The sequence below is a fragment of the Eumetopias jubatus genome, unplaced genomic scaffold, assembly GCF_037043125.1.
Source record: "Eumetopias jubatus isolate StellerSeaLion01/CBP00866 unplaced genomic scaffold, mEumJub1_p1.0 scaffold_10, whole genome shotgun sequence".
Taxonomy (NCBI): Eukaryota; Metazoa; Chordata; class Mammalia; order Carnivora; family Otariidae; genus Eumetopias; species Eumetopias jubatus.
In genome coordinates this window covers 57,378,132-57,389,984 of record NW_028274816.1, presented here as the reverse complement: position 1 = coordinate 57,389,984, position 11,853 = coordinate 57,378,132, and the positions used below count along the sequence as shown (strand labels likewise).

Sequence of the window (11,853 nt, the reverse complement as noted above, 5' to 3'; positions counted from 1 at the left end):
CGGACTGAGCCACCCAGCTGCCCCACGTGTGTTGTATCTCTTAAAAAGTTACAACGAATACACATACATTTTCTCCTTGGAAAGAAAAACTATATTCAAACAGGGGTTGGCTGCAACTCCTTCATCCATCCCTACCTGCTACCCTCTTCAGAGGCCTTTTTCCAAAGTCCTTTCCCTTTTCATTTACATGATACACGCACCCACTGACACTTAAGGACACTTACAGCGAGTGCTTTGCCTTATCACCAAGGGATGGAGACATGCGGAGGTTCCTGTTCCTGGCCTTTCAGTTCTTACCTCGGGCTGCTTATCCTCGTTAGCGTCGTGACAGTACCTATTAAAATGCATTAAAAAAAAAAAAACTTCATGCACTGTGTTGCGCAGCAATTGTGTGGCTGGAACGGAATCTGGGTGGGGGTTGGGAGGAGGGTGCATGACCACGTACTCCCCTAGCCCCGCGGATTCCAGAGCATGCGCTCTCTAGCAGGGCCCAGCTCCCCGCAGGCGCCCTATAATTGGGGCGGCCCGACCCACCTGGGGCGTAGGGCAAGCCGCCCGCCCGCGGGAGGGGGCGTGAGCGGGGCGGGGCCGGAACGTCTTTCTCCCGCTCCGGAGCCGGGGCGGGCACAGTTACCCGCCGCACCGACCATGGCCGCAGCCGCGCTGGGGCAGGTGGGTTCGCGGCCCCAGGCGGGGGAAACGGGAGAAGGGGTGGGGAGGCGGGGGAGGCCCGCTTCCGGGTGGATCACTACTCCCGGCCCCGTCCGGCTTCGCGCCCCCGGCGCTCGGGTTCCGCTGCGGGGCGCCGAGAGGGAGGGGGGCCCCTTGGAGAGGAGCTCGAGGCTTTAAGGGCGAGGGAGGTGGAGGGAGGTGGTTGGTGGGACGGGGCCGACAGCGGGAGGTACGAGGGAAACATGGAGGAGGGTGCAGTTAATGGGACAGGCGCAGGGCTGCGTGGGGGGGGGGGCGCGGTTAAGGAAGGGATAACAGCCAGGCTGTGGGGGCGCCGGGATAAGACACCCCGAACTTCTAGGGGTGCGGGTAGGACGAAGGCACAGATCTCAGGTCTGGACTGGGAATTGGACCCAAGGCCCCGTTTTCTTGGAACTAAAAGTTAGGATGTGTGTGGACTGTCCCTGCAAGCTCTTCTCCGAAGCTGCGCATCAGGGTGGGAAAGGGAGCCAGCTTCCGACTGTCACAGAGACAGATCCTCCCGGTCCATTCTTACCCAGAAGCGGACGACCGGCAGAGTTTTGGAGAGCGGGATTTTACAGCACAGAGTTTCTCAGCGAGGAAAGAAACGCTAACAGCTCACAGAAGGGATCTTTACAGCCGTGCACAGAGGCAGCTTCGCCCTGGGAGAAGTGTTGTTCCCGTCCAGTTCTGCCCCTGACCCCGTCTGGGACTCCTACCCCAGCCTGATGGAGGGCAGGGCACACTGTTACTGTTCCGAGTCTGGGGTGACTGACGCTGGGCTATGACTGGGACCATCCAGGCTCTGATGGTGCCACTTCTGGGCTGTGGTGGGAGAGTCCCGGGCAGTGGCAGGGACAGTTTGGGGTTGTGATGGTGGAGAGTCTCGAGCTGCCATCGAGCAGTCTTGGTCTGCGATGGGAGAGTCCTGGGCTATCATGGGACAGTCCTACATGTGATGGGATCGGTCCTGGGCCACAACGAGGACAATTTGGGGCTTTGACTGGGACCCTTTGGGCCTGTGATAGGGACAGCCCCTGGCTGAGACAAAGGACAGCAGCACTGCATTACAAGGGGGACCCTTCCTGGGCTGTGATGGGGGGGGGCAGTCCTGAAGCATGAAGGACGGTGCTGAACTATGACAAAGACAGTCCTGGGCTTTGATGGTGACGTTCCAGGGCTGTGCTGAGAGAATGGTCCTGGACTGTGCTGGGGACAGTCCTGGGCTGTAATGAGACACGGGGGAGCCTCCATCACATTGCAGAGCCCTGCTCTGTGCCCCTGCCCCCCAACTCTTCCTTGTTTCTTAATTCAGCCCCAATCTTTTCACACTCCTTGTCCCAATCCCTATGGCTTGGGGTGTCAGATAGCGGAGCACTTTCCCTGAGCTGAGGGGAGACCCCGCCACCCCCGCTCCTACAGAAATGTCCTTGAGGGATGAAAGCAGCTTCTCTCAGGGCAAGAGGGTCTTGATGGCCAGTGCTGATGTACAACCTGGACACTGCCCGGCTCCTTCTCTCTGCCCAATTGCCCTGTGTGTTTTTCTGCCTCTCCCTTCTCTCTCTCTTGGATGTACTCTGTCTCTAAGCATCTCTGAGAAGTTTGTCTCCAGGTGTTGGCATCGCTGTCTTTCTGTCTTTCCTCATTTCTCTGGTCTCGTTTCACTTTGCGCTGTCACCTGAAATCTGGTCATTGTTTACTTTTTCCTCCTTCAGCCTCTCCGTATCTCACCCTTGGCATTTTTCTAGATTTCTCCAGACTTCACTTCGACTGAGTTTGCCTCCCTATCTGTCTCTCATATCAGTCTCTTTATGATCATATCTATTTTGGCATCTTATGTTCTTGATTTCTGTTCTCAGTTTGGTTTCCATTTCTGTTTTTTTTTTTTTTAAGATTTTATTTTTAAGTAATCTCTCCACCCAGCGCAGGGCTCGAACTCAGGACCCCGAGATCAAGAGTCACCTGCTCTTCCGACTGAGCCAGCCAGGCACCCCCTCGGTTTTGTTTTCTGTGTCTCTTTGTTTTCTCATTCTTGCTTTTCCCTCTCTTTTATTTTTCCTCCCATTCTGGCTCCTCCTGAGCTCTGCTGTCCTGCCCAGATACTGGCTGTCTCTGCCCTGGGTGTCTTAATCTCCAGGCTGTGGGTTTCCTGTTCCCTCCTGGACAGAAGCACAGCCACAAGACTTGGGTGGGCTACACAGCGCCACCTAGAGGCCATGCCGTGGACCCACATTCTGATCCGCCCAGAAGCCCTTGGGCCCCACACTATCCGAAACCACTCCTCAGACTTCACGCTCCGCAGCCCCATCTCCCCATGACTCACCTACTGACCAGTGACTGCTGCCACTCATGTTCGTTCTCACTGGTTGGTATCCGCCCACCCAGCTCACAGGGCAGGAGCAGGCTAGGCTGTTCCGTCTGCACCAACCTCATGACCCAGCTGCTTTCCTGCCAGGCTGGGAAAGAGGCATTATGAGGTCAAAGAATACTGGGGAGAGGCCACCCTGATGGACACAGACCGATTTGCTCTCCTTCGTTTGTCTCAGGCAGGCCACAGATGTTTATCTGAGCAGGGTCTCTGTTGATGACTAGGATCACCCCCCAGGTCCATGTGGCTGCCTCTCAGCCCTGGGATGTGAAGGGAATTGGAATCACTGGTGTCCAAGGTATGGGTTGGGAGCTCAAGTAATCTGAGCCCAGTTGGTCTGAAATCCTAGAAGAATAAGGACTTGGACTCCTGGATATGAGAGAGAATGGGCTGGGGGCCTGGACTTGGGGGTTTGAGGGAGGGGGTGCTGGGGGCCTGGATTCCTGGATCTGAGGGAGGAGTGAGCCAGGGGGGTGGTTAGACTCCTGGGTCTGGAGGAGAAGGAGGCCAGAGGTCTGGACTCCAGGCTGTGAGGGGGGAGGGGGCTGGGGGCTGGACTCCTGGGCCTGAGGCAGGAGGGGCTAGGGTCTTGGACTCCAGGGTCTGAGGGAGGGAGGGGGCTGGGGTCCTGGACTCCAGGGTCTGAGGGAGGAGGGGGCTGGGGGCAGGACTCCTGGGCCTGAGGCAGGAGGGGGCTGGGGTCTTGGACTCCAGGGTCTGAGGGAGGGAGGGGGCTGGGGTCCTGGACTCCAGGGTCTGAGGGAGGAGGAGGGGCTGGGGTCCTGGACTCCAGGGTCTGAGGGAGGAGGAGGCTGTGGGTGAGGACTCCTGGGTCTGAGGGAGGAGGGGGCTAGGGTCCTGGGCTCCCGGGTCTGAGGGAGGAGGGGGCTAGGGTCCTGGACTCCCGGGTCTGAGGGAGGAGGGGGCTGGGGGTCTGGACTCCCGGGTCTGAGGGAGGAGGGGGCTGGGGGTCTGGACTCCTGGGTCTGAGGGAGGAGGGGGCTGGGGGTCTGAACTCTTGGATCTGTGGGAGGAGGGGCTGGGGACTGGGTCTCCTGGGTCTGAGGGACAAGTGGGCTGGGGCCTTAGACTCCTGGGTCTGGAGGAGGAGGAGGCCAGAGGTCTGGACTCCAGGGTCTGAGGGAGGGAGGGGGCTGGGGCCCTGGACTCCTGGGTCTGGGTGGGAAGGAGCTGGCGGTCCGGACTCCTAGGTCTGAGGGAGGAGGGGGACAGGGCCCCAGCTTCTGGGTTCTGGGGAAGTATGGCCTCTAGGTTCCTCACTTTTCTAATTCTTTTTTTTTTTTTTTAAGATTTTATTTAGTCATTTGACAGAGAGAGAGACACAGCAAGAGAGGGAACACAAGCAGGGGGAGAGGCAGAGGGAGAAGCAGGCTTCCCGCCGAGCAGGGAGCCCGATGCGGGGCTCAATCCCAGGACCCCGGGATCATGACCTGAGCCGAAGGCAGACGCTTAATGACTGAGCCCCCCAGGCGCCCCTCACTTTTCTAATTCTTACCAGGATTTGGGTCCCCCAGGGAGGCCTTCACTTACCTGTGCACTTTGCCTCGCAGTCTTCTGTCTGAGCTGATCTCAGGGCTGGGGCCAAAGTTCCCAGAGGTGGGAGGTGCCTGTGTTTGACTTTGCCCTGGCATGGAGGGGATAGGAGCTGATTCAGCCCTTTCTAGGGATTGTCCTTGTGAGGACAGGGAGGGGACTTGGCCTCCTTCAGGATTCTCTCCCACTAGGTGCTGCCTGACAGGGGAGCCGACTTGTCCAGGGCCACATGGTCCGTCTAGAAGGCACTGGGCCTGGGACAGATCAGGCCAGAGGGACGTTCCAAGTGCGTAGTGGCAAAGCAGGCACCAGAGTCCCTGCTCTCTCTACTTTTCCTGGCCTCACCACCTTTCTTACTTCTGTCCCCACCCCCAGATTTGGGCCCGAAAACTCCTCCCTGTCTCTTGGCTTCTGTGTGGCCCCAGAAGATATGCCTCATCCAACTTCAAGGTGAATGGAGGGGAATGTACTGTGGGATCTCAAAGAGGGGCTGGGGACCAGGACTCTTAGGTTTGAGGAAGGGGCTGGCAGCTGGATTTGGGCATCTCCAAAAGGGTCCAGGGTCCAAAGGTGAAGGTGGTTGGCAATGGGGTCCTAATAGTCTGCCATAAGGCTGTGGGAGAGATTTGATACTGCATGTCCCACAAGCCTCTGGGGCTACAGTTCTCTCTTCTCTTTGGGTCTTAGCCCCAGAGGCTCATGGGAGTTGTAGTTTTTTTCAGTTTGAGGTTGTGACCAGATTTCAGGATACCCGGGTCCCCTGTCTTTTCTCAGGCTGCAGACCTGCAGCTGGAACTGACGCGGGAGCCTCATCAGAAGCCAGACCCCAGCAAGCCCCTGGTGTTTGGGAAGATATTCACTGACCACATGCTGATGGTGGAATGGAAGGAGGAGAAGGGCTGGAGCCAGCCCCGTATCCAGCCCTTCCAGAACCTCACGCTGCACCCCGCCTGCTCTGGCCTCCACTACTCGATGCAGGCATGGCCGCCAACCTCTCTCCCTGTCTCTCTGCATCGCTTCCCTCTTGCCCTGTCGCTTGCGGGGTCCACCGCCCGGGGCTTGCTCTTGTCTCTTTCTTCTTGCTCAAGATGTGTTCTCTGAGGTCTCGTGTTCCAGGCCCCATGCTGGCTGATGCCGGGATCCCCAACAAGAACAGACCCCGTTCTTCTACTCGAAAACCCCACGTTTTGGTTACAGCCCCGTGCGGTCATGCTCTGAAGGAGGCACCTGAGGCTTCTAGGAGTCAGGAGAGGCACCAATCCAACCTCTAACTTGAAAGGAAGTAGGGTCCCGTCTGGCAGAGGAAGCTTAGCGTGTTAGCAGGAGACGGAGCAACCACGGGACAAAGGAGAGCCCAGCGTATCGGGGGAACTGGGGGGTTGGAACATAGCAGAGGAGGCTGAGGATGTCCATCAGGGCCGCAGAGGGGCTGAGGGGCTGGCACCTTGTCAAGGGCACTGGGAGCCTGGAACGCTCTGAGCAGGCATGGAGCAGGGTCAGTTCTGGGTGTAGTGAGACCCCCTCAGGCCAGATAGAAGATGAGCTGGAGGCCAGGAGGCCTGAGCTGGGCCGGGAGGCTGGACAAGAGCAGGGAAGGGAGGGCCCGAATGTGGTGCCCAGAGGTTTGGCCAGGTGACCAGGTAGGCCAGGGTGCTGTCCCCCTGTTGGGGACCCAGCAGGAGACTGGCTTTGCAGGACTCGGTGAGGGGCCTTTAAGGAAGATATCCAGGAGGCATCCAGGTTATGACTTAAAGCTATGACTGAGAGCAGAGTCTTCCTGAGGAAGCTTCAGTGGTGACAAGAATTTGGATGAACATATTTTATCCCTAGTAACCGGTTTGCAGTGTCAGCCTCAGGAGACTGAGATAAGAGGGGCCAGATCCTGTGAGGCCTCGAAGGCCAAGGTCAACAACCAGCTGGGGGTGCGGATCAACTTTGTGTTGTTTTTGTTGTCGTTGTTGTTTTGTACTTTAACAAATGTTTTGGGGGCGCCTGGCTGGCTCAGGCAGTCGAGCACGTGACTCTTGATCTCAGGGTCATCAGCTGGAGCCCCACGTAGGGTGTAGAGATTTTTTTTTAAGTTTTTATTATGGGAAATTTCAAACATAAAAATAGAATAATATATAAGCCCCCCGCCGACCACCCTGCTTCATCAGCTAGCACCTGTGGGTCACCCTCTCGTTTCATTTGGACTCCCATTGTCGTGCCCCCTTCCTGCAAGATTTTGAAGCAAATCCTGGGCTATGCAGTATTTCATCCACAGCGAGTTCAGTGCTTCTCAAGAACGCAAGGAGTCTTTAAAAACAGAACTTGGATGCCATCACTGTTCCTGAGAAATCGGACCAGTAACATGGAAGGGGTTTAAGCAGGGCGATCTCTCGGCACCTCCGGCTGTGGGTGTCCAGCTGTTTCTGGGCTCTCTCTGTCCGTCTCTCTCGTCCCCCTTCCCTTCCTCTCTGCGCTCAGTGTGTTGGTCTCTCGGCTCTGTCTCTGCATCTGTGTCTGAATCCTTGTGTATCAGGCGCTGTGTTGGGATCTCCCGATGTGTCTCGCGGCTTCCCCACGGTGGTCTCTGAGCTCAGTGACCCACCCACCTGTCCCTGCAGCTCTTCGAGGGCATGAAGGCGTTCAAAGGCAGCGACCAGCGTGTGCGCCTCTTCCGACCCTGGCTCAACATGGACCGGATGCTGCGCTCAGCCCTGCGCCTCTGCCTGCCGGTGAGGGGCCCTGGCTGGCCCCGGGGGGTGGGGGGAGCAGGGTGTGGGGTGGGGTGAGGACAGCAGGGAGGTGGGCGGCTGACTCGTGGGAATCCTGCCCAGAGTTTTGACAAGGTCGAGTTGCTCGAGTGTATCCGCCGGCTGGTGGAAGTGGACAAGGACTGGGTCCCTGAGGGCAACAACACCAGCCTCTACGTCCGGCCTGTGCTCATCGGGAATGAGGTGGGCCTGACTCCCTAACTCGGGAGGTGGGGGGGTGGGTGGAGGTCAGGGTGGGCGTGGGGACTCCAGGGGAGAGGGAGGGGGAGGGGCTGGGGGCCTGGACTCCTGGGTCCCTGATGCCCCCTCTGCCCACCGCAGCCCTCACTAGGCGTCTCCCATTCCTCGCAAGCACTCCTGTTTGTCATTCTCTGCCCCGTGGGTGCATACTTCCCTGGAGACGCCGTGGACCCCGTCTCCCTCCTGGCCGACCCAGCCTTCATCCGGGCCTGGATGGGTGGGGTTGGTGACTACAAGCTGGGGGGGTAAGTAGTCTCTCCAGCAGTCCCTCCCCCAACCCTACATGTCCGGGACGCTGGATGTCCGAGACACTGGCTGTCGTGCTTTGGGTGTGGATTTGTGTCTTCAGATGTCAGTTGTCCTTCCCGTCTCGTTTCACATGACTGGGAACAGCTCTGCTTGCCCATGATGTTGTTGGCACTGTTGGGGGCGGGGTGCTTAAGGAGAGAGGGTCTGTGCTAAGCGCTATGGACACATCGGCTCAGAATCTGGAAGGGGTAAGGAGAAAGTCAGTGGAGAAACCTGGATTGGCCTCCGGAGAAGCCTCCAGAAATTAAGTTTATCCTTAGCTCATTGGTCTCTCCCCCAGGTAGCCTTCCCTGAATGCCCAGGCTCGGCCAGCGCCCCCCCTCCCCACCCCCATGCACAGCTCTCATAGTCCCCTGGGCCTCCAGTGATCACCGTGCTCTGTGTTGGCTTCCTGTGTTAATCTGTCGCCAGGGACCTCGGCTGAGCAGGGCAGGGAGGGTTCCCCCGCCCCGAGGTGATCCAGGCAGAAGGTGGGGTGACGGTGTGTTGGGATAGCAAGTGTGACCCCAGCTGGGAGCTTCATTCGGGTCCCTTCCACACACTTACCTTGTGAGGTGTCCCGAGGGCCAGGCCCTGGGCCAGGCGAAGCTGGGGATGCAGAAGAATCAGGTCCAGGCCCTGCCTTCCAGGGGCCCCCAGGCTAGTGGGAGCCCCAGGATCCAGAACAGCCGGCACTGTGATGGCAATGGCAATGGCCGGGGCATTGTTCACCGAGGAGACAGTGAGCCCTCAGGTGAGTCTGAGGAAGGAGCCGGTTTGCTGGTCAACCATGCTTGTCTCTCTGCCAGAAATTACGGGCCCACCGTGTTGGTGCAGCAGGAGGCGAAAAAGAGGGGCTGTGAGCAGGTGCTCTGGCTCTATGGGCCTGACCAGCAGCTCACCGAGGTGGGCACCATGAACATCTTCATCTACTGGACCCACGAGGACGGGGGTGAGCCCTCCCATGACACCCACCCACCCCTGCCCCCTGGGGAAGCGGGTCTATCCTAAGTCCTAGCCAACTGCGGGCTTCACAGATGGGGGGGGGTTTGGGGTGGCTTCGGAAGAAGATGGGAGGGTGTGCCTGAGGGCGTGAGGTAACCCCCCAGCCTTTATACTTGCCCCAGTGCTGGAACTGGTGACCCCCTCGCTGGACGGTGTCATCCTGCCTGGAGTGGTCAGACAGAGCCTGCTGGACCTGGCTAGGACCTGGGTGAGGGCGCCGTGACTGTGGGTGGCTGGAGTGATGGGGTACTGCTATGTTGGGGGGCCAGAACCTCAGGGGGCTCTGGGTGGGGGGCTGGGGCACACTAGCACGTCTCTGCCCCTTCTCTCTGGGTGGCTGTCTCCTCGGGTGTCTGTCCCCATTCTCAGGGAGGGAGAGGCAGGGCTGTGCTGCGAGGGCCACTGCGCGCTCACACGTGTATCGCTCGGCAGGGTGAGTTCCGGGTAGCGGAGCGGAAGATCACCATGAAGGAGTTGTTGCGGGCGCTGGAGGAGGGGCGGGTCCGGGAAGTCTTTGGCTCAGGCACCGCTTGCCAGGTCTGCCCTGTGCACCAAATCCTATACCAAGGCAAGGTGAGATGGGGCTGCCATTGGAGACGGGAGGGAAGAAGGGGGTTCCTGGTCCTCACGGCACTGTCTTCTCCAGCACTTGCACATTCCCACCATGGAAAACGGGCCTGAGCTTATCCTCCGCTTCCTGAAGGAGCTGAAGGCGATCCAGGTGAGGTGCACTGGCCGGGAAGTGGGCTGGATGTTTGTTCGCCGGGGAAGTTCACGTCCCAGGAGCCCCTGGACTGGGAGCCCTCCTGCCCTGCAGCCCCAAGAGCCAATCATGGCCCTTGCCGTGGGCCTTCGGGCCCCAGACTGAGTCACTCTCCTTTCCTGGGAGCCCCTACACGCTGACGAGGAAGCCCCTTCCCTCCCCCTCTGGGGCTCCTGCGTCTCCTTGCAGTGGGGACCCCTTCCCAGGGGCCCGTAGGACTTGGGGCCAGAAGCCCTCCGCGGAGCCCCTGGCGCCCCGGGCTCTCCCTTTGGCCTGAGAAATCTTCCACAAGCCCCGGAATCCTGGTCCGCCTGTGTGGCCCAGGAATATTTCCTCTCATAAGCTCCTGGAGGTGTTTCCATTTATCTCGGCCGAGTTCTCTTTCCTGAGAACCTCTGGGCTCCTTTCCCGGCACTCGACCTAAAACTGCCTTTCCTGTGAGCTTCTCTAAAGTCCGGTGCGGTGCACCAGGACCTAGAACAACACCTCTCCCTACTCTCCGGGCCATCTCAGCCAAAAACGATCCCCCTCGCCACCGCCACCACCACCACCACCAAAAACCCTTCCAGGCCTTCCAGTGACCCTTTGCAGAACTCCATCTCCCTTCAGCCTCTGCGCCCACTCGGCCACGGTTCCCCTGCGGTTATTGGCCGGCTTCCGGGAAGTGGACTACATTTCCCGTGAGGACCTGGGGCGCAAATCCACAACCAGTTAGTCTGCGGCGTCCCCGGGCTTGCTGGGAGTTGCAGTGTGGCTTTCGTCTCACACCTCGGCTCTGTTGTCCCGCAGTACGGAGCAAGACCTCACGAGTGGATGCTCCCAGTGTGACACTAAAGACTCGGCCCTCCCTCTCCTCGGACCCACCCATCCACGGCATCTAGTCCTCGCCGGACCCTCGCCTCCCTACCTATGACTCACCTGAAGTGCAATATGAAATAAAAGGCCGGGGGCGGCCGGGACGCCTGGGTCTCTGGCGCCCCCACGTGGTCTCTACACTCCCAAAGCCATAAGGGCCGGACCCAGGCGTCCGGGCCCCCAGCCCCGCCTCTAAGACCTTGGGGGATCTGGGCTCCCCGCTGCTCCGTGTTGTGGGGTTAAAGATACACTTTGGCCCTGACTCCGCATCTCTCCGTTCTCAGGCCGGATCTCCCCGTGCTGCTGTTGATTTTTTTTTTTGTTTTCTCTCGCTGCAATTTTGAAATAAATGCCAAAGAACAAGCCATTAGCTGTCATCTCCAATGATCCAGCTCAGGGACTCTAGGGTCTTGGCCAGGAATCCCTGTCCTGGGCCCTTTTCATTCTCGAAGACCCAGCAATCCTAGCCCCCAGTGACCTGGCGTTTTCTCTGACATGGGAGGTTTTTCCACCTCATCATACACTGAGTTTAGCCTCTTGCCCTCCTCTACTTCCCCATCTTTGGGACAGCCCCACTTGTACATCCAGTCACTAAGCCAGATCCCTCGGCACCGCAACCCCTTTCCCCCGCAAAGCCCATCAGACTCAAGCCCTGTCCTGTCCCCGGCTCTGCCCTGCCTGTCTCCTCCTGTGTCCTCTCGGCCCTGCTTCAGCTCAGTTCTTGTCTTCTCCTGCCTGGACCCTTGCCCTGCCTAGCCCGCTCTCTGCATCCAGTCTGGCCCCCAAAGGGTCTTTGTACCCCCAGCGCTGCCTCCGCGTACTCTCTTCCGAGGGCTTCCCAGCACCCATGGCCAATACTGCTGATAGTGGGCCCTGGTGGGTGGGGAGCGAGGCAGGATGCTCTACCCTTAGAGGCGGTGAACCTCAGAAGTCTATAAAACCTAGTCCCTGTTCCCGCCCTGTGTCATGCCTTGTGTCCCAATCTTGGACACAACCTTTCACACACATACTTTAATAATTGTTATGTGTAGGTATAGAGAGAGCCAGACATTAGGACCAGGCTGATGTAGGAAAATGTCGGGGTTCGGAGCTGACGACCAAGGAAGAATTCTTGAGACATCTTTGGTGCAAAAAGCTGATTTTTTTTTAAGAATTTTTAAAACTTTAATACAGTTCAAATCAGTGGGCCCGGTTGACTTCAGCTCCTTCACTGCCAAACCTGGGGGCAGGGACTGCTTCAGTTTCTCTGCCTTCTCCTTGTCCGTGATGACCAAGGTGTAAAGGTATCTGCTGCACCGAACTTTAAATCTCACATTATCCTTATTTTTCTT

At 58.4% G+C, this 11,853-nt stretch overlaps 1 protein-coding gene across 1 annotated transcript; it reads left to right on the top strand.

Moving 5' to 3' along the window:
• Positions 1–471: 471 nt before the first annotated feature.
• On the top strand, positions 472–10,885 carry BCAT2 (branched chain amino acid transaminase 2). The gene is made up of 11 exons (XM_028091656.2): positions 472–672; positions 4,991–5,065; positions 5,390–5,593; positions 7,222–7,332; positions 7,435–7,554; positions 7,693–7,856; positions 8,709–8,851; positions 9,027–9,112; positions 9,337–9,477; positions 9,551–9,625; positions 10,457–10,885. The coding sequence occupies exons 1-11, from the start codon at positions 472–474 to the stop codon at positions 10,493–10,495; spliced, it is 1,359 nt and encodes a 452-aa protein (XP_027947457.2). The 3' UTR covers positions 10,496–10,885.
• Positions 10,886–11,853: the final 968 nt, after the last annotated feature.